Source organism: Bombina bombina, chromosome 1 (assembly GCF_027579735.1).
Source record: "Bombina bombina isolate aBomBom1 chromosome 1, aBomBom1.pri, whole genome shotgun sequence".
NCBI lineage: Eukaryota > Metazoa > Chordata > Amphibia > Anura > Bombinatoridae > Bombina > Bombina bombina.
Window position 1 is genome coordinate 604,898,907 of NC_069499.1, and position 22,936 is coordinate 604,921,842.

A 22,936-nucleotide genomic window follows, 5' to 3' on the forward strand; every position below is an offset into this window, starting at 1 on the left:
CAAATCTGTTCAACAGAAGCATTGTTCTTAAATGCCCATGAGGAAGCCACAGCCCTAGTAGAATGAGCCGTAATTCTTTCAGGAGGCTGCTGTCCAGCAGTCTCATATGCAAGACGGATGATACTTTTCAGCCAAAAAGAAAGAGGTAGCAGTAGCTTTCTGGCCCCTACGCTTCCCAGAAAAAAAAACAAATAATGAAGATGATTGCCGGAAATCCTTAGTCGCCTGCAAGTAAAACTTCAGGGCACGAACCACGTCCAAGTTATGTAACAACCGCTCCTTCTTAGAAGAAGGATTAGGACACAAAGAAGGAACAACAATTTCCTGATTAATATTCTTATTAGAAACAACTTTAGGAAGAAAACCAGGTTTGGTACGCAACACCACCTTATCAGAATGGAAAATAAGATAAGGAGAATCACATTGTAAAGCTGAAAGCTCAGAAACGCTGGGAGCAGAAGAAATAGCAACCAAAAATAAAAAAACTTTCCAAGATAACAACTTAATATCTATGGAATGCATGGGTTCAAACGGAACCCCTTGAAGAACATTAAGAACTAAATTCAAACTCCAAGGAGGAGCAATTGGTCTAAACACAGGCCTGATTCTAGTTAGAGCCTGACAAAAATATTGAACGTCTGGAACATCTGACAGACGTTTGTGTAACAGAATAGACAAAGCAGAAATCTGTCCCTTTAAGAACTTGCCGACAACCCTTTCTCCAATCCTTCTTGGAGAAAAGCTAAAATCCTGGGAATCCTAACCCTACTCCATGAGTAGCCCATGGATTCGCACCAATAAAGATATTTACGCCATATCTTATGGTAAATCTTTCTAGTAACATGCTTACGTGCCTGAATCAAAGTATCAATGACCGAATCAGAGAACCCTCGCTTGGATAAAATCAAGCGTTCAATCTCCAAGCAGTTAGCTGCAGAGAAACTAGATTCGGGTGATGGAAGGGTCCCTGAATGAGAAGGTCCTGCCTCAATGGAAACTTCCACGGTGGCAGAGAGGACATGTCCCCCAGATCTGCGTCCCAAGTCCTGTGCGGCCACGCAGGAGCGATTAGAATTACTGAAGCCCTCATCTGTTTGATCCGAGCAATCACCAGGGGAAGGAGAGCAAACAGTGGAAACACATAAGTTCAGCCTGAGGATCCCTTGATCTGGATCCGTATCTCAGGAGCTTGGCATTCTGACGAAACGCCATCAGATCCAATTCCGGTCTGCCCCACCTGAGAATCAGAGCGGCAAAGACCTCCGGATGGAGTTCCCATTCCCCCGGATGAAACGTCTGTCTGCTCAAAAAGTCCGCTTCTCAGTTGTCCACTCCTGGGATGTATATTGCTGACAGATAACAAGAGTGAGCCTCCGCCCACCGAATTATCTTGGAAACTTCTGTCATCACTAAGGAACTCATTGTTCCTCCCTGATGACTGATGTAAGCCACAGTCGTGATGTTGTCCGACTGGAACCGGATGAATTTGGCCGAAGCCAACTGAGGCCAAGCCTGAAGCGCATTGAATATTGCCCTTAATTCCAGAATATTGATTGGGAGTAGAAACTCCGACCGAGGCCACACACCCTGAGCCTTCAGGGAATTCCAGACTGCACCCCAACCTAGTAGACTGGCGTCCGTTGTCACTATCACCCATGAGGGTCTGCGGAAGCACGTCCCTTGGGACAGATGATCCTGCGACAACCACCAAAGAAGAGGGTCTGTTGTCTCCTGATCCAGATCTATCTGAGGAGACAAATTTGCATAATCTCCATTCCACTGTCTGAGATGAAAACGAGCAAATGGAATGATGTCCATTGCCGCCACCATCAATCCAATTACCTCCATGCACTGAGCCACTGATGGCCGAGGATTGGACTGAAGGGCTCAGCATGTATTGAGAATCTTTAACTTTCTGACCTCCGTCAAGAAGATTTTCATCGATACAGAAGGAAACCCTTGTAGGTGGAGTTAGTGAACTCTTTTCTAGATTCACCTTCCACCCGTGAGTCCTTAGAAAAGGACAGAACCATGTCGGTATGAGACTTTGTCAGTTGATAAGACGCCTGGATCAGAATATCGTCCAGATACGGTGCCACTGCAATGCCCCGCGGTATGAGAACCGCCAGCAGAGACCCTAGAACTTTTGTGAAGATCCTGCGTGCCGTGGCCAACCCGAAGGGCAGAGCCACAAACTGAAAATGCTTGTCCAGAAAGGCAAATCTTAGGAACTGGTGATGATCTTTGTGGATAGGAATGTGAAGGTATGCATCCTTTAAATCCACGGTAGTCATATTGACCCTCCTGGATCAATGGAAGAATTGTCCGAATACTCTCCATCTTGAAGGATGGGACTCTGAGAAACTTGTTTAGACTCTTGAGATCTAAAATGGGTCGGAACGTTCCCTCTTTTTTGGGAACCACGAAAAGATTTGAGTAAAACCCCTGCCCCTGTTCCAGAATTGGAACAGGACAAATCACTCCCATAGTGGAGAGGTCTTTTACACAGCGTAAGAATGCCTCTCTTTTTATCTGGTCTACAGACAATCGTGAAAGAAGGAACCTTCCCCTTGGGAAGGAATTTTTGAACTCCAGCTTATACCCTTTAGACAGGATTTCCAGTGTCCAAGGATCCTGAACGTCTCTTATCCAAGCCTGGACAAAGAGAGAAAGTCTGCCCCCTGCTAGATCCGGTCCCGGATCAGGGGCCGCCCCTTCATGCTGTCTTGGGAGCAGCAGCGGGCTTCTTGGGTTGTTTACCCTTGTTCCAAGCCTGGTTAGGTCTCCAGACGGACTTGGCTTGTGCAAAATTCCCTTCCTGTTTAGTGGAAGAGGCAGAGGGGACTCCCTTGAAATTTCAAAAGGAACGAAAATTACTCTGTCTACCCCTCTGCTTAGAATTCTTATCCTGAGGTAGGAGATGACCCTTACCTCCCGTAAATGTCAGAAATTATCTCTTTCAAGTCAGGCCCGAATAGGGTTTTACCCTTGAAAGGAATAGCCAAAAGCTTGGATTTAGAGGACACATCCGCAGACCAAGATTTTAACCATAAGGCTCTCCAGCTCTTTTAAGCTAAACCAAGCGGACCTAGGAAGCAACCGGAGCCCTCCGTGCACAGGATCGGAACAACAAGTGCGCATCAAGCACGCAAACATAGCCCCGCACTTCGTGGGCGGTATACATACAAAAAAAGGCGCCGTAAGAAGAAAATCAATATTGGGTAAACCTAATCTCCACATTTTACTCGTATGAGCCATATGATCCCCATTAAGTCATGCCGCATATAAATAAAGGATGAACAACCCTCTTTTATACCTCCAACGTCAGCCTGCATAAGTAAACACCACTGATAAGGTCATCGTTCTCAAAAACCCTGTTAGAGCAAACGGGTCACATACACCAACCCACTGACTTTACACGCCCATTGTTTTTACACAGATCTTGAGGGAAAAGAGGTAGAGATTAACAGATTTTGTCATAAGGGAAAACAGGTAGGGAATTAACTCATAGTTTACCAGTTAGTTACCCCACTTAAACTGCAGCAGCTAACGTCCAGTCTGTTCTGAGCCATGCGTTCCCCAGAAAACAAAAAGCTGTCCCCCATGATAAGAGGACTCTTTACATCACCTCCTGTAGATCTGTGGGGACAAATAGGGCCTTATGTGTCATTGTATAAGACCATCAGCAGGGCAGCCCCAGCATGGGGAGTGATAATGTAGAACAAAAACGCCTCAGTTCCCATTGCTGAAACATCTGATGCTCCACCCTGAGAGAAAATAGTACTCACCGGCACCATTTAAAAATAATAAACACTTGATTGAAGAATCTATAACTAACACCTCACTTTACCTCTTCCTATCACTAACACAGGAATGAAGAGAATGACAGGGGTGGGAGGGAATATATATATATATATATATATATATATATATATATATATATATATATATATATATATATATATATATATATATATATATATATATATATATATATATATATATATATATATATATATATACACAGCTCTGCTGTGGTGCTCTTTGCCACTTCCTGCTGACCAGGAGGCGTAATCCCATAAGTAAGGATGAAATCCGTGGACTCGTCATATCTTGTAAAAGAAATACATGCTTTTAATATATGTGCATACTCCGTGCTAGCAGTGACCAAGTAAAGATTATATCATGTAATTTAGTATTTATTTATTTTTTAATTGACTTGATTTTTCTGAATTATTAAATTGCAAGATTACTATGGAAATCACAAGACTAGCTAGAAACTTAAAGTGAAAGTAAATCCTAGCGTTTAACAAACGCTAGGATTTACTATTGAGACAAATAAAAGGGCACTTTCATTTATGAAGTATAAGATACTTCATGTAGAAAGCTCCTTTATTTGATTCAACCGATCGCCGCTCTTAGCCAAAACATTTTTAGCCATGCACTGCTGTAGGAGCTAAGAGGTGACGTTTTCACCTCTTAGCCAATAGCCGTGCGGTAAATCAGGCTCCCATGGGCGCCAAGCCGGATTTACCGCACAGCTATTGGCTAAGAGGTGAAAACGTCACCTCTTAGCCAAAACATCTTTTAGCCGTGGCTTGCTGTAGGAGCCAAGAGCGGCGATCGATTGAAAGGCTAAAGTGAAAGTAAATCCTAAAGACATAACAATAAAGAGATCTTACATGTCCATGCCTTGAGTATTTATTTGTTCTGCACAGACTGAGTGCCAAATCAACCAGTTTTTCAAAAGCTCTTTAAGACTCTCGATCACACTGCACTGTAGAAAAAAGAAGAAAAAAAAAACAATTCTGTGTAAACAACCTGTTAAATAAATAGTTAAAAGGACAGTCAACACCAGAATTTTTGTTGTTTAAAAAGATAATCCCTTTATTACCCATTTATCCGTTTTGCATAACCAACACAGTTATAATAATACACGTTTTACCGCTGTAATTAGCTTGCATCTATGCCTCTGCAAACTGCCCCCTTATTTCAGTTCTATTGACAGACTTGCATTTTAGCCATTCAGTGCTCACTCCTAGGTAACTTCATGTGCGTGAGCTCAATGTTATCTATATGAGAAACACATGAACTAACACCCTCTAGTGGTGAAAAACTGTCAAAATGCATTTAGATTAGAGGCGACCTTCAAGGTCTAAGAAATTAGCATATGAACCTCCTAGGTTTAGCTTTCAACTAAGAATACCAAAAGAACAAAGCAAAATTGGTGATAAAAGTAAATTGGAAAGTTTTTTTAAAAATGACATGCCCTATATGAATCATGAAAGTTTTTTTGGACTTGACTGTCCCTTTAATTAGCTGCTCTCCCTACTTCCAGGATTCGAAAGCAACTCACCAGATATACCAAGCCATCATTTAACACTGTGCCAATACAATAAATTCTTCCCTTCTACACCCTATTAAGGGCTAGATAATGCGTACTCCACTCAGTAATACCAGCGCAAGTAAATGAGCACTGGTATTACAAGTGAGGAGCAATGCGAACATGACCTCGTGTTTGCATTGGCTGGAAGCCTTGCGCTCACAAGAGCGAGCTTCCATAGGAGTCTTGTTTAAAGTTGATAGACACGGCAAACCACCTAGTACAGCACAGGGGGCAAATCACACAGATTATATATATATATATATATATATATATATATATATATATATATATATATATATATATATATACACACACACACACATATATATATATATATATATATATATATATATATATATATATATATATATATATACACACATATATATATATACACACACATATATATAACATAATTTATGCTTACCTGATAAATTCCTTTCTTCTGTTGTGTGATCAGTCCACGGGTCATCATTACTTCTGGGATATAACTCCTCCCCAACAGGAAATGCAAGAGGATTCACCCAGCAGAGCTGCATATAGCTCCTCCCCTCTACGTCAGTCCCAGTCATTCGACCAAGAATCAACGAGAAAGGAGTAACCAAGGGTGAAGTGGTGACTGGAGTATAATTTAAAAGATATTTACCTGCCTTAAAAACAGGGCGGGCCGTGGACTGATCACACAACAGAAGAAAGGAATTTATCAGGTAAGCATAAATTATGTTTTCTTCTGTTATGTGTGATCAGTCCACGGGTCATCATTACTTCTGGGATACCAATACCAAAGCAAAAGTACACGGATGACGGGAGGGATAGGCAGGCTCATTATACAGAAGGAACCACTGCCTGAAGAACCTTTCTCCCAAAAATAGCCTCCGAAGAAGCAAAAGTGTCAAATTTGTAAAATTTGGAAAAAGTATGAAGCGAAGACCAAGTTGCAGCCTTGCAAATCTGTTCAACAGAGGCCTCATTCTTAAAGGCCCAAGTGGAAGCCACAGCTCTAGTGGAGTGAGCTGTAATTCTTTCAGGAGGCTGCTGACCAGCAGTCTCATAGGCTAAACGTATTATGCTACGAAGCCAAAAAGAGAGAGAGGTAGCAGAAGCTTTTTGACCTCTCCTCTGTCCAGAATAAACGACAAACAGGGAAGAAGTTTGGCGAAAATCTTTAGTTGCCTGCAAGTAGAACTTGAGGGCACGAACTACATCCAGATTGTGTAGAAGACGTTCCTTCTTTGAAGAAGGATTTGGACACAAGGATGGAACAACAATCTCTTGATTGATATTCCTGTTAGTGACCACCTTAGGTAAGAACCCAGGTTTAGTACGCAGAACTACCTTGTCTGAGTGAAAAATCAGATAAGGAGAATCACAATGTAAGGCTGATAACTCAGAGACTCTTCGAGCCGAGGAAATAGCCATTAAAAACAGAACTTTCCAAGATAACAATTTTATATCAATGGAATGAAGGGGTTCAAATGGAACACCCTGTAAAACGTTAAGAACTAAGTTTAAACTCCATGGCGGAGCAACAGCTTTAAACACAGGCTTGATCCTAGCTAAAGCCTGACAAAAAGCCTGGACGTCTGGATTTTCTGACAGACGCCTGTGTAACAAGATGGACAGAGCTGAAATCTGTCCCTTTAATGAACTAGCTGATAAACCCTTTTCTAACCCTTCTTGTAGAAAAGACAATATTCTAGAGATCCTAACCTTACTCCAGGAGTAATGTTTGGATTCGCACCAGTATAGGTATTTACGCCATATTTTATGGTAAATCTTTCTGGTAACAGGCTTCCTAGCCTGTATCAGGGTATCAATAACCGACTCAGAAAAACCACGTTTTGATAAAATCAAACGTTCAATTTCCAAGCAGTCAGCTTCAGAGAAGTTAGATTTTGATGTTTGAATGGACCCTGTATCAGAAGGTCCTGTCTTAGAGGTAGAGACCAAGGCGGACAGGATGACATGTCCACTAGATCTGCATACCAAGTCCTGCGTGGCCATGCAGGCGCTATTAGAATCACTGATGCTCTCTCCTGCTTGATTTTGGCAATCAATCGAGGAAGCAGCGGAAAGGGTGGAAACACATAAGCCATCCCGAAGTTCCAAGGTGCTGTCAAAGCATCTATCAGAACCGCTCCCGGATCCCTGGATCTGGACCCGTAGCGAGGAAGTTTGGCGTTCTGGCGAGACGCCATGAGATCTATCTCTGGTTTGCCCCAACGTTGAAGTATTTGGGCAAAGACCTCCGGATGAAGTTCCCACTCCCCCGGATGAAAAGTCTGGCGACTCAAGAAATCCGCCTCCCAGTTCTCCACTCCCGGGATGTGGATTGCTGACAGGTGGCAAGAGTGAGACTCTGCCCAGCGAATTATCTTTGATACTTCCACCATTGCTAGGGAGCTTCTTGTCCCTCCCTGATGGTTGATGTAAGCTACAGTCGTGATGTTGTCCGACTGAAACCTGATGAACCCCCGAGTTGTTAATTGGGGCCAAGCTAGAAGGGCATTGAGAACTGCCCTCAATTCCAGAATGTTTATTGGAAGGAGACTCTCCTCCTGATTCCATAGTCCCTGAGCCTTCAGAGAATTCCAGACAGCGCCCCAACCTAGTAGGCTGGCGTCTGTTGTTACAATTGTCCAGTCTGGCCTGCTGAATGGCATCCCCCTGGACAGGTGTGGCCGATGAAGCCACCATAGAAGAGAATTTCTGGTCTCTTGATTCAGATTCAGAGTAGGGGACAAATCTGAGTAATCCCCATTCCACTGACTTAGCATGCATAATTGCAGAGGTCTGAGGTGTAGGCGTGCAAAAGGTACTATGTCCATTGCCGCTACCATTAAGCCGATCACCTCCATGCATTGAGCTACTGACGGGAGTTGAATGGAATGAAGGACACGGCATGCATTTTGAAGCTTTGTTAACCTGTCCTCTGTCAGGTAAATCTTCATTTCTACAGAATCTATAAGAGTCCCCAAGAATGGAACTCTTGTGAGAGGAAAAAGAGAACTCTTCTTTTCGTTCACTTTCCATCCATGCGACCTTAGAAATGCCAGAACTAACTCTGTATGAGACTTGGCAGTTTGAAAGCTTGAAGCTTGAATTAAAATGTCGTCTAGGTATGGAGCTACCGAAATCCCTCGCGGTCTTAGTACCGCCAGAAGGGCACCCAGAACCTTTGTGAAGATTCTTGGAGCCGTAGCCAATCCGAATGGAAGAGCTACAAACTGGTAGTGCCTGTCTAAGAAGGCAAACCTTAGATACCGGTGATGATCTTTGTGGATCGGTATGTGAAGGTAAGCATCCTTTAAATCCACTGTGGTCATGTACTGACCCTCTTGGATCATGGGTAAGATTGTCCGAATAGTTTCCATTTTGAACGATGGAACTCTTAGGAATTTGTTTAGAATCTTTAAATCTAAGATTGGCCTGAAAGTTCCCTCTTTTTTGGGAACCACAAACAGGTTTGAATAGAACCCTTGTCCTTGTTCCGACCGCGGAACCGGATGGATCACTCCCATTATTAACAGATCTTGTACGCAGCGTAGAAACGCTTCTTTCTTTATCTGGTTTGTTGACAACCTTGACAGATGAAATCTCCCTCTTGGGGGAGATAATTTGAAGTCTAGAAGGTATCCCTGAGATATGATCTCTAGTGCCCAGGGATCCTGAACATCTCTTGCCCAGGCCTGGGCGAAGAGAGAGAGTCTGCCCCCCACTAGATCCGGTCCCGGATCGGGGGCTCTCGGTTCATGCTGTCTTTGGGGCAGCAGCAGGTTTCCTGGCCTGCTTGCTCTTGTTCCAGGACTGGTTAGGCTTCCAGCCTTGCCTGTAACGAGCAACAGCTCCTTCCTGTTTTGGTGCAGTGGAGGTTGATGCTGCTCCTGTTTTGAAGTTCCGAAAAGGGACGAAAATTAGACTGTCTAGCCTTAGCTTTGGCTTTGTCTTGAGGTAGGGCGTGGCCCTTACCTCCTGTAATGTCAGCGATAATCTCTTTCAAACCGGGCCCAAATAAAGACTGCCCCTTGAAAGGTATATTAAGTAATTTGGACTTAGAAGTAACATCAGCTGACCAGGATTTTAGCCACAGCGCCCTACGTGCCTGTATGGCGAATCCTGAGTTCTTAGCCGTAAGTTTGGTTAAATGTACTACGGCCTCTGAAATGAAGGAATTAGCTAGTTTAAGGACTCTAAGCCTGTCCGTAATGTCGTCTAGCGTAGATGAACTAAGGTTCTCTTCAAGCGACTCAATCCAAAATGCTGCCGCAGCCGTAATCGGCGCGATACATGCAAGGGGTTGTAATATAAAACCTTGTTGAACAAACATTTTCTTAAGGTAACCCTCTAATTTTTTATCCATTGGATCTGAGAAAGCACAGCTATCCTCCACCGGGATAGTGGTACGCTTAGCTAAAGTAGAAACTGCTCCCTCCACCTTGGGGACCGTTTGCCATAAGTCCCGAGTGGTGGCGTCTATTGGAAACATCTTTCTAAATATTGGAGGGGGTGAGAACGGCACACCGGGTCTATCCCACTCCTTAGTAACAATTTCAGTTAGTCTCTTAGGTATAGGAAAAACGTCAGTACTCGCCGGTACCGCAAAGTATTTATCCAACCTACACAGTTTCTCTGGTATTGCAACGGTGTTACAATCGTTGAGAGCTGCTAAGACCTCCCCTAGTAATACACGGAGGTTCTCCAATTTAAATTTAAAATTTGAAATATCTGAGTCCAATCTGTTTGGATCAGAACCGTCACCCACAGAATGAAGCTCTCCGTCCTTATGCTCTGCAAGCTGTGACGCAGTATCAGACATGGCCCTAGCATTGTCAGCGCACTCTGTTCTCACCCCAGAGTGATCACGCTTGCCTCTTAGTTCTGGTAATTTAGACAAAACTTCAGTCATAACAGTAGCCATATCTTGTAATGTTATCTGTAATGGCCGCCCAGATGTACTAGGCGCCAAAATATCACGCACCTCCCGGGCGGGAGATGCAGGTACTGCCGCGTGAGGCGAGTTAGTCGGCATAACTCTCCCCTCGCTGTTTGGTGAAATTTGTTCACATTGTACAGATTGACTTTTATTTAAAGTAGCATCAATACAGTTAGTACATAAATTTCTATTGGGCTCCACCTTGGCATTGGAACAAATGACACAGATATCTTCCTCTGAGTCAGACATGTTTAACACACTAGCAAAAAAAACTTACAACTTGGTTATAATCTTTTTTAGCAAAAAACGTACTGTGCCTCAAAGAGGTACTAACGATTAAATGACAGTTGAAATAATGAACTGAAAAACAGTTATAGCATCAAACTTTAAAACAACAAAACTTTTAGCAAAGGTTTGTTCCCATTAGTAAAATAACAATAATTAAATTTGACATAAAAAATACAAAGCAACGTTTTTATTCACAGTCACTATAAGAATTCTCACAGCTCTGCTGAGAGAATTTACCTCCCTTCAAAGAAGTTTGAAGACCCCTGAGATCTATCAAATATGAACCGGATCATGCAGGAAATATAAAAGTAACTGACTGGTATTTTTTGATGCGTAGCAAAGAGCGCCAAAAACGGCCCCTCCCTCTCCCACACAGCAGTGAAGAGAAACGAAACTGTCACAATTAAAGCAAAAAAAAAAAAAAAAAAAACTGCCAAGTGGAAAATAATGCCCAAATATTTATTCACACAGTACCTCAGCAATGTAAACGATTCTACATTCCAGCAAAAACGTTTAACATGATAAATAGTTATTAAAAAGGATTAGTGACCTTTAACAGAGTAGTTCCGGTGAAATACCATCCCCAGAATACTGAAGTGTATACATACATGTCATTTTAACGGTATGGCAGGATTTTCTCATCAATTCCATTCAGAAAATAAAAACTGCTACATACCTCAATGCAGATTCATCTGCCCGCTGTCCCCTGATCTGAAGCCTTTACCTCCCTCAGATGGCCGAGAACAGCAATATGATCTTAACTACTCCGGTTAAAATCATAGTAAAAAAAAAAAACTCTGACAGATTCTTCCTCAAACTCTGCCAGAGAAGTAATAACACGCTCCGGTGCTATTTTAAAATAACAAACTTTTGATTGAAGTCATAAAAACTAAGTATAATCACCATAGTCCTCTCACACATCCTATCTAGTCGTTGGGTGCAAGAGAATGACTGGGACTGACGTAGAGGGGAGGAGCTATATGCAGCTCTGCTGGGTGAATCCTCTTGCATTTCCTGTTGGGGAGGAGTTATATCCCAGAAGTAATGATGACCCGTGGACTGATCACACATAACAGAAGAAATATATATATACACACATATATATATATACACACACATATATATATATATACACACACATATATATATATATACATATATATACATATATATATATACATATATATATATATATATATATACATATATATATACATATATATATATATATACATACATATATATACATACATATATATATATATACACACACACACACATACATACACACACACACACACACACACAATACAAGGCTGGCACCAGAAAAAAAAATTAAAAAACAAATTATGCTTACCTGATCATTTCATTTCCATCTATGGGAGGAGAGTCAACTGCTTCATTAATTAGTTGTGGGAATTAAGAACCTGGCCACCAGAAGGGGGCAAAGACACCCCAGGCTTAAATACCTCCCCCACTCCCCTCATCCCCCAGTCATTTTGCCAAGGGAACAAGGAACAGTAGGAGATATATCAGGGAATAAATGGTGCCAGAAGAATATTATAAAATTTCGGTCCGCTCCCTGGAGAAACAGGCGGGAGCAGTGGACTCTCCTCCCACAGATGGAAATGAAATTATCAGGTAAGCATAATTTATGTTTTCCATCTTAATGGGAGGAGAGTCCACTGCTTCAATCATTACTTGTGGGAACAAATAGCCAAGCTCTAGAGGACATTGAATGAAAAAAACGGGAGGTTAAAAGAAGGCGTACCCTATACTGAGGGCACCACAGCCTGCAGAACCTTTCTCCCAAAAGCTGCTTCCGCCGAAGCAAAAACATAAAATTTGTAAAAATTTTGCAAAAGTATGTAAAGAGGACCAAGTAGCCGCCTTACAAATCTGCTCCATAGAAGCCTCGTTCTTAAAGGCCCAAGAAGAGGCCACAGCTCTAGTTGAATGAGTCGTAATTCTCAGAGGAGGCTTATGTCCCGAAACGTAGGACACTCCTCAGCCAAAAAGATAAAAAAGTCGAAGAGGCCCTTTGACCCCCACGCTTCCCGGAAAGAGAACAAACAGAGAAAGAAGTTTGTCTAAATTCCTTCTTGGCCTGAGGAAAGGACTTTAAGGCACAAACCACATTTAGAATTACATTGAAAACGATCCATCGACAAAGAAGTAGTAGGACATAAGAAAGGAACAACAATCTCTTGATTGATGTTACGAAATTGACTCAACCTTAGGAAGAAAACCTAACTTGGTTCGTAGAACAGCCTTATCAGCATGGAAAGCCAGATAAGGAGGGATGTATTGCAAGACAGTAATCACAGATGCGTGCAGAAGCAATAGCATGTAGAAAAGGAACCTTTCAAGACAATAATTTAATCTCTACTTCATGCATAGGCTTCAACGGAGCCCGTGCAAAACCTAAAGAACAAGATCTAAACCCCAAGGAGGAGCAATAGATCTAAACAAAGGTCTGATCCTAACAGAGCCTTAACAAGTGACTGCACATCAGGAATCTCAGCAAACCTCTTGTGCAGTAACACTGACATGGCCGAAATCTGTCCCCTCAAGGGACTTGCAGAAAAGCCCTTCTCCAGTTCATCCTGGAGAACAGAATAAGTAGGTCCTCCACACCTTATGATAGATGCGATGAGCAACCAGCTACGAGCTTGAATAAGAGTAAAAATCACACTCTCAGAAAACCCTCTCTTGACTAGGACTAAGCGTTCAATCTCCCCGCAGTCAGCCTCAGAGATCTAGACATATATGAACAAAGAGACCTTTATCAGCAGATCCCTGCGATAAGGTAACTTCCACGGAGGAGATAACGACATCCCCACTAGTCCGTGAACTAGATACTTTGCAGCCAAGACAGAGCAATCAGTATCAGTGACGCCTGCTTGATTCGAGCCACTACACTAGGAAGTAGTGGTAATGGGCATTAAAGATAAATTAGATTGAACCTCCAAGGCACCGCTAATGCATCTGTTAGCTCCGCCTGAGGATCCCTGTACCTCGACCCATATCTGCGTAGCTTGGTATTGAAAAGTCATAAGATCTTCCTCTTGCAAATCTCAGCAAACACTCGGGATGGAGAGACCATTCCCCCTGATGAAAGGATTGTCTGCTGAGGAACTCCACTTCCCAGTTGTCCACACTCGAAATGTGGATCGCTGACAGCGAACAAATGTAGGTCTTCGTACACTCCAGAATCCGAGATACTTCCCTCATAGCTAGGGAGATTCTCGGTCCCCCTGATGGTTGATGTAAGCCACCAAGGATATATTGTCTGATTGGAATCTGATAAACTGGGACAAACACAGCAGAGGCCAAGCCTTCAGAGCATTGTTTATTGCCCAAAGATCCAAAATGCAATCAGGAAGGAGCTTTTCCTCCCGAGTCCATAGGCCCTGTGCCTTCCTGGCACCCCAAACAGCTCCCCATCCTGACAGACTCGCAACCGTAGTCACAATCACCCAGGATGGTCTTGAGACAGACATCCCTTGAGACAGGTGATCAGGACAAAAACACCAAGAGAGCAAATCTCTATCTGTTGTCCAGAGAAATCTGTTGAGACAGATCCGAATGATCCATGTTCCACTGCTTCAGCATGCGCTGTTGCAACAGTCTGAGGTGAAACCTGGCAAAGGAAATGATGTCCATGCTGGACACCATGAGATCAATCACCTCCATACACCGAGCCACAGATGGCCTTAAGGAGGTCAAGACATGTTGAAGCTAGCCTCATGCCTATGGAGATTATTATAGTACCCAAGAATTCTACCCTTGTATTTGATAGAAGGGAACTCTCTCTAGATTTATCTTCCATCCATAGGATCGAAGAAGATAGGAGAGATTCCGAATGGTCCATTCTCCGAAAAATTTCTTGGAGAATGCTGCGTTGGCTGGGAATCAAACCAGGGTCAACTACTTGGAAGGCTGCTGCACTTTAGGTCAAAATCGGACGGAAAGTTCCCTCCTTCTTTGGGACCACAAAAAGGTTTGAATAGCATCCCAAACCTCTCACTGCAATAGGCCCTGGGAAAATAACTCCTAAGAGGAAAGATCCCGTACGCACCCCAGAAAGGCTTCCATCCTTCCTGGTCAGGAAGACAGAGAGGAGAAAACTGCCCTTGGGTGGCTGAGACTTGAAACCTATCTTGTAACCCTGAGCTATGACCTCCAGGACCCATGGATCCTGCACGTCCCTGAACCAAGCGACTGAAAAAAGCAACAGTCGCCCCCTACACAATCCAGAAGAGAACCGGGAACCGCCCGTTTATGCCGACTTAGATTTGGCGGGTTTCTTGCTCTGCTTGCATTTATTCCAGGACTGTGCTGGCTTCCAAGCACTCTTGGTTTGCTCAGGCTTAGCAGAGGATTGCTGACATGGGCTTTATCAAATCAAAAAGAATGAAAATTGTCCCTTAGACTCGTTCATATTCTCTTGCGGTAGAAGGGCACCTTTCCCCCTGTGACCGTGGAGATAATTGAGTCCAGGCCTTGACCAAACAAAATCATTCCCTTAAACAGGAGGGAAAGAAGTGTAGACTTAGAAGTCATATCCACAGACCATGACTTCAACCAGAGTCCGACGGGCCTGAACATAAAGAGCTGAAGCCTTAGCATTTAGGCGAATAATCTTCCTAATGGCATCACAGATAATAGAATTATCAACCCTCAAGGCCGTAAATCTTTCCTGAGTAACGTCGAGGGGACCTCTCCACCCCGATCAAATCCTATAAGGAGTCACACCAGAAGGTAGTTGTCACGGATACTAGACAGCTAAGGCTACCCCCCTACGGCCTCACCCCTGTTTCTCAGTGGTTTTGGGCTCCTCAAAGCAACCACAATCCCTGGAAGCGTTTGTTTGCTTGTCTTGTTTAGAGCTGGTGTATGACCAGGAAAACCCTCCTAGGCTGGGCGGGCACCTGGAACTCCCGGTCGGCCACCTCACAACGGACCCCCGCCTAACCCCTCTCAGGCTGTCCAGGCTCCTGGAACTCCCGGTCGGCCACAGGACAGCAGGACACCCGCTAACTTTACCCCTCGTCGCTGCAGCAACCATGTGCCCCAGAGCTCCGCTCTTTTGGGGATTAGTAGCCCCTAGGGAGGGCAAGAGGTGGGGGAATTACCGGAGGGGAGCTCCTTTGGGAACCGGGGGTTTTGGACTATAACTCCGGTCCCCAGAAACGAATCGTGCTGATTTTTGGACTGTGGCATCTGAAGCTTTAAAATGACACCCTAAAAGTGCCGTCGCTCCACCGGGATCACCCCAAAACCGTCACCACTGTGTCCTGGGATTCTGTGGGACTAGGGTTGCTATGGAGGCGCCGGTCAGTCTGGAGGGGCGGGAATGGCGGGAAAACTGTGTCATTGTCTTCTGTTCTTATCAAGATAAGTGTGTGTATAAAAGATGTGCGTTTTGCTCAATAAAATCAGTTCCTGTTTCACCTGAATGCTAGTATGTCTAGTTATTTGGGTGGGCTCCTGCTAAAATCACTTTCCTGAGCTACATAGCAGTCTGTTCCAGGCAGAGGAAGGACACTCTGAAAGAGCTATCTAGTCTGGGTAGCTGGAGTCTGCAACAAGGTAGGACCCTAGGTACTGATGCTGTCGGGCATCAGGGGTGGCTACAGGCTGTGGTCACTTGCCAGCTACATAGCTGCAGTTGGCAGGGAGGAAGCAGGACCCATTTGGCAGAGCTACCCAGTAGGGGTAGCCGGGGTATCCGTCACAGTAGTTTTTTCAGCAACCGCGGCAACAGCCACCTCCAGTTGAAACAAATATCCCGTATGTTGAAGAAACTTTAACAGAGTTTTCATCCTTTAACCATGGGCTCTTAAAACGAAGAGCTATAATCAAACAGGATAGTAATACGTTTAGTAAGGGTGAAGATAGTGCCATCCCTTTTAGGGACGGAACCTCACAACTCCATTGAGAGTCCAGGACCGGGAACGATTTGTTAAAGAGAGAAGAGAGGAACAATCCAGTCCCATTCATTCTTAATAATTTTCGCTATCACAGGAGCAGGGAAGTATAAGGTACCACCCTGTCCTCAAACTCTATCCAATTTAGGAATCAAAGGTTCCTCAGGCAATTTGGCCTCTGGAACCACTGAATTCGCCAAAAAATCTTCCTTTAGAAGAAAGTGCAAATTCCTAAAACTAAAGTCTGGTTCCTCCGCAGCCGGAGGTTGAGAGGCAGCAGACTCCGACCCAGAATGTTCATACTCTGAAGTCTCAGAGAACTTCAGCCTCGGATAACCCTATCAGTTAACTCCAATAAATTATCTGATGTACTCTGGGAAGGAGTTCAATATGCAACCTTTCACTTGCGCTTAGCAGGGCGAGGTAAAGCATTAAAGGCCGCAGACACTGCCGTCTTAGCTGCGCAGTAACGTCAGGTGAAAAAATGGCGCCCTCCAGATGGAGGATCAGCCATGCTACGGGAAACTGCATGTGTAGAGAGATAAGCATGTAGGGTACGCACCTCACTGGACGACAACTCCTCAGAGGTAGACGGCTCAGTGGTATCAAACATGTTTGATATTATCACATTATCAAGGCATATGGAACATAATTGAGGGGGCGAAACTAAGACCTCCTCACAATATAAACAGGAATTACTCCTTAGGCATAGAGGGAGTGCCCTCTAAGTAACAGAATCCTCCATCGCTAATATAACCGGGGAACTATAGAAATTAAACATCTTATTTTATTTTAAAAAACTGCACCTTTATATCCCAATGGCTGGGGCACTCACCACCTCCCATGACCCGGACAGTACAGAGAGTTAGGACTCCTCAGACACCCGGTCAGGAAAGAGGTAAAGAATCACATGGTGCACAATGCAGGACCGTCCCTGCTATGAAAAAAAGCACGCCAAGCTTGTAAGCTGCATGGCTCTCATAGTGAAATTGAAACCTGTATATTACATAACAGCCTATAAGCCCATAACATCTCACACATAAAGCAGCATAAAATCAAAAACATATAAGATTATTCCCCACTGTTCAATAATCCCCCTCAGGAGATATTAACCTTTGATTCTATACAGATAAGAGTCACACCGTGACCCTGTTTTTTAACGTTATCATACATGTATAAAAAAAAAAAAAAAAAAATTTTTTTTACCAGAATCTATGCCGTGGAACAGGCACACGGCCTTTCAAGTGTGACAGGTTAGTAGCATCGCTCCTGACATGGACTTGACAGCAGAAAGCAGGCAGCGAAACTCGTCAACCCCGATTGCTTATGGTGCTGTTAATCTGAGTCGGAATGGTTTCGCAGAAATACTCCATGCTCTCACTGAGACGCTGACAGGACTACTTAAAACTCCAGTCCCATTGCGAAGAGTACTACCCTCCTAAGAGACTACTCAGAATCTTCCGACACTTCTCTGCCAACCTCCTGTGACGAAAGGCAAAGAATGACTGGGGGATGAGGGGAGTGGGGGAGGTATTTAAGCCGGCTGGGGTGTCTTTGCCTCCTCCAGGTGGCTAGGTGCTTAAATCTCACAAGTAATGAATGAAGCAGTGGACTCTCCTCCCATTAAGATGGAAATCCTAAGTGGTAGCAGGTGAGCAGTGCACAGAAGTATAATTTCATTAAATAAAGAAGAAGAAAAAAAGAAGTGACTCCAGTGGAGAGGAAGAGTCACAGAAAGCTACCCACCCATCCAGTATACCCATATCTGGCACAAACCTAGAGGAAAATAATTAATAAAATCAGGACAATATTTGCGATATGCAACATAATCTACTTGTATTCATACTAGTTACACTATGACACAAGCAAAAAGAGTCACATCAAGTCCACAGGACTACATTTGAAGGGTACCATTAATTTGTCAGGGAGCTCCCTGTCTGTTATGCTCCAGAGAGTTAAATAATTCATTAAATTGTTCCTCTGATTATTATTATCATCATCATTTATTTGTAAAGCGCCGCCAAATTCCATAGCGCTGGGTACCATGGTAGGGGTATACAATGACAAAGATTTGTGATAAAATACAAAACTAAACAAATCTAGTACAGGAGGAAGAGGGCCCTGCTCCGGAAAGCTCACAGTCTATAGGTTAAGGGTGCAGAGACATAAGGTTGGGGTAGCTTGTTACATCGGTTGTATTTGCAGCAGTGAGTCAGGAAGTTCATGTATTAGTTTGGTTCGGATAAGGGATGGAGAGATGGTAAGCCTCTCTGAATAGGCGAGTTTTTAAGGTTGGAGACAGTCTTATGGAGCGGTTCCAGAGAACAGGAGAAGCACGTGCGAAGTCTTGGAGGCAGGGGTGGGACGTAGAGATAACAGGAGTGTAGAGATGTAGGTCAGAGGTTGATCGAAGAGGAGGGGATGGGGAATATTTCACGATGAGAGAGGAAATATAGTTGGGAGTTAGACTTTTGAGTGCTTTGTAAGTTAGGGTTAATACTTTAAATTGTATTCTGGAGTATATGGGGAGACAGTGTAGAGACTGGCAGAGCGGAGCAGCTGATGTAGTTCGGCGACTTAGGTGGATAAGTCTAGCAGAAGCATTCATAATAGATTGGAGGGAGGAGAGGCGGTGTTTTGAAGGCCATTTAGGAGTAGATTGCAATAATCAATGCGTGACAAAACGAGGGAATAAATAAGTATTTTTGTAGTTTTTTGAGTAAGGAAGGGACAAATTCTGGAAATGTTGCGTAGGTGTGAACGGCAGGATTTGGTAAGCGCTTGTATATGTCGGTTGAATGTGAGTTCTGAGTCTAGTGTGACCCCAAGACATCGGACCTGGGGTGAGGTGTTAAGAATAAAGTCTCCAACCGTCAGAGAAATGTCAGGTGTTGGATGTCTCGAAGAAGGGGGGATAAGAAGCAGCTCAGTTTTGGACAGCAAATCTAAAATGAAACACAAGGAAAGAGGCGCCGTATGTGTGAATCTGTAGCAACCAGCATCAAAAATAGAACAAGTGCAGGGTACTCACAATATGGAAAGGCACTCAATTGTGCCTCATAGATGCCTGATGAAACGGTCTATACCGAGCAACACGTTGCATGCTGTTTACTCATACTGCATGAGTGATTTATGTATTTTATAATTGTTTTTATTTTTATTAAACTCATTTTTAACCATATATCCTCATTGCTGCTGAGTATATTTATCTGAGCTACCTGTCGATCCTGTTTGCTGTGGAGTATCCTGCTGCTTACCCTGTACAGCTAGCTGGTTTGCTGTGATAACCAGCCTGCCTCTATTGGCACATTGGAGTGCCGCTACAGATTGTGAGTACCCTGTACTAGTTTTAGATAAATTATTGGGTACTTACAGATTCACACAGTTTGTGCGCTTTTTTTTGCACCTAGCTCCAGATCCCCATAGTGCTGGACTGATTTCCTACATTCGGCTGAAATATCTACAGATTCCTACTTTAGGATATCTTGGAGTGCCTTGCACAGCTAGCTGGTCTGCTGTGAATACCAGCCTGCATCTACAGGCACAATTGAGTGCCTTTCCATATTGTGAGTACCCTGCACTTGTTCTATTTTTGATGCTGGTTGCTACAGATTCACACATACGGCGCCTCTTTCCTTGTGTTTCATTTTAGATTTGCTGACCTTTGGATGGTGAAGATTGAGTGCTGCCCAAAGATCCACGGAATTGTTTCACTGGACTATTCTCATTTGTATCATCTATCTCCATTTAGGACTATGATGTCTAGTGGTGATTGTATATCAACATTGCAATACTGTGATTTTACTGACTTATTGTTGTAGGTATATATATATATATATATATATATATATATATATATATAAGTTTATATTTAGTATCTGTATATACTCTTTATGCATCCCTATATGAAATATAGCTGTGCAGTTTAGTTTAAACATAATAGCGCCCCCTATTGGGTTCATTACCCTTGTCAGTTTTGGACAGATTGACTTGGAGGTAGTGTGAAGACATCCAAAAGGAAATTGCAGAGAGGCAGGCAGAAATCTGGTTGAGTAAAGAGGGAGAGATATCAGGAGAGGAAAGATAGATTTGGGTATCATCAGCATATAAGTTGAACTGGAATCCAAAGGAGGCTATACGTTTTCCAAGGCAGTATGTATAGAAAGAGAAAAGCAAGGGGCCCAAGACAGAGCCTTGCGGTACTCCAACTGAGAGAGGCAAAGGATCATAAGATAAGTTGTTAAAGGAAACTGAAAACGAGCGGTTTGACAGATATGATGCAAACCAGAAGAGGGCTGTGTCTCCGATGCCAAATGAATGTAGTATTTTTAGGAGGAGAGGATGGTCAACTGTGTCAAAAGCTGCGGACAGGTCAAGAAGAATTACTAAGGGAGTACTGAAAAGCTGAAAACAGGCAATTTGTTACTTTAGCAAGAGCGGGTTTCTGTTGAGTGTTTAGGGCGGAAACCAGATTGTAGTGGATTAAGAAAGGAGTTAGTTGTGAGAAATTGAGTTAGCCGATTATAGACTAGTCGTTTTTTTTTTAGGATTGGTATGATTGACGCATGCGTGAATGTGTCAGGAAATGTGCCAGCGGTGAGAGATTGGTTAAAGAGGTGAGTTAGGGTAGGGGTTAGTGAAGCAGAGAGAGGGAATAAGTAGTGAAGGAATAGGGTCAAGAGGGTAGGTTGTGAGATGAGCCAAGGATAGGAGTGCAGAGACGTCTTCCTCTGTTACAGGAGGGAAGTAGCATAGATTTTTGTTAATAGAAGGGGTGTATAGGATTGCTGGGTTTGAGGGGTCGGAGGTGCAGATCTCTTTTCTAATGGTGCCAATTTTATTTTTGAAGTGATCAGCAATAATCTGAGCAGTGAGGTTGGTAGTGGGCGGGGGGCAGGCAGACGTAGAAGGGAGTTAAAGGTTGAGAACAGCTTTCTGGGGTTGGATGCGAGAGATGACACAAGGGAGAAGAAATAGACTTGTTTGGCCAGGCTGAGCGCAGAGTTGTAGGACTTAAGGGTGAATTTATAATGCAGGAAATCAGCACAGGTGCGTGATTTCCTCCACTGCCGTTCAGCAGCCCGTGAGCATCGCTGAATATATCTTTTCTGTTTAGTGTGCCATGGTTGCCGTTGAGTGATTGATGTACGTCGAAGAGTGAAGGGTGCAGTTTTGTCAAGTGTTGATTTTAGTGCCCAATTATAGTGTAGAATCACGAGGTTTGGACAAGAGAGGGATGAAATGTCACAGAGCAGAGGACTCAGTTGAGTGGAAAAGTCTGTGAGATCCAAGTCATTTAAATTCCTGTAAGGTAGCAGTTTTTTGGGGGCTTGCAAAGATGTAGCAGGTAGAGTAAGAAAGAAAGTTAGTAGATGGTGGTCAGAGAGAGGAAAGGGGAGGTTAAGGGAGTTGGAAACAACACATAGATTTGTGAAGACCAGGTCTATAGAGTTGCCTTCACAGTGTTTGGAGATGTTGTCCATTGAGACAGGCCTAAAGAGGTGGTAAAGGATAGAAGTTTAGAGGCAGCAGGCATGTTAGGATTATCAAGGGGTATGTTGAAGTCCCCTAAGATGAGAGAAGGGACATTCCAAGAGAGAAAATGTGGAAGCCAGGCTTCAAAGTAGTCCAGAAATTGTGATGCTGGGCCAGGGGGCCGATAGATAACTGCAACACGAAGAGCTATAGGGGAGTAGAGGAGGATGGCGTGAACGTCAAAAGATGAGAAGGAAAGAGAGGGGGTGAAGGAATGCCGTGAAAGGTACTGTGTGGAGACAAGAGAATTCCTACTCCTCCTTGTTTGTCGCCAGGCCTGGGAGTGTGACTGAAATGCAGGACGCCATAGGACAGAGAGGCTACAGCAGTTGTGTTAGAGGAGGAAAGCCAAGTTTCAGTGAGGGCTAACAGGTTAAGTGAACGTGAAATAAATAGGTCGTAAATAGATGTAAGCTTATTGCATATCGAGCGTGCATTCCAAAGGGCACACGAGAATTGGGGTGTACTAATAGAGGTGCAGTTAATGAGGCTTATCCCAATTCCACTTTTTACTTATGCATACATAAGAATGTCCCTTTGAAAATCTTCAATGTGCACCCCCACGGCTGCAATACTAGTAGCCAGAATATGGATGGGTTAAAGGGACAATGTACCCAAATTTTTTCTTTTGTGATTCAAATAGAGCATGCAATTTTAAGCAATTTTCTAATGTACTCCTATTATCAAATTCTCTTCATTCTCTTGGTATATTTATTTGAAAAGCAAGAATTTAAGTTTAGATGCCGGCCCATTTTTGGTGAACAACCTGGGTTGTCCTTGCTGATTGGGCAGCAACAATAAACAAATGCTGTCCATGGTTCTGAACCACAAATTTGCTGGCTCCTCAGCTTAGATGCCTTC

The 22,936-nt window shown here is 43.5% G+C and overlaps 1 protein-coding gene across 1 annotated transcript in view; it reads right to left on the reverse strand.

Annotated features, from left to right (window-relative positions):
* Positions 1-22,936, reverse strand: part of CENPI (centromere protein I) — a 224,399-nt gene that overhangs the window by 133,993 nt on the left and 67,470 nt on the right. The window contains exon 15 of the mRNA XM_053698960.1: positions 4,683-4,777. Within this exon, the coding sequence (XP_053554935.1) occupies positions 4,683-4,777 (95 nt within the window). The remainder of the gene's footprint in view (positions 1-4,682; positions 4,778-22,936) is intronic.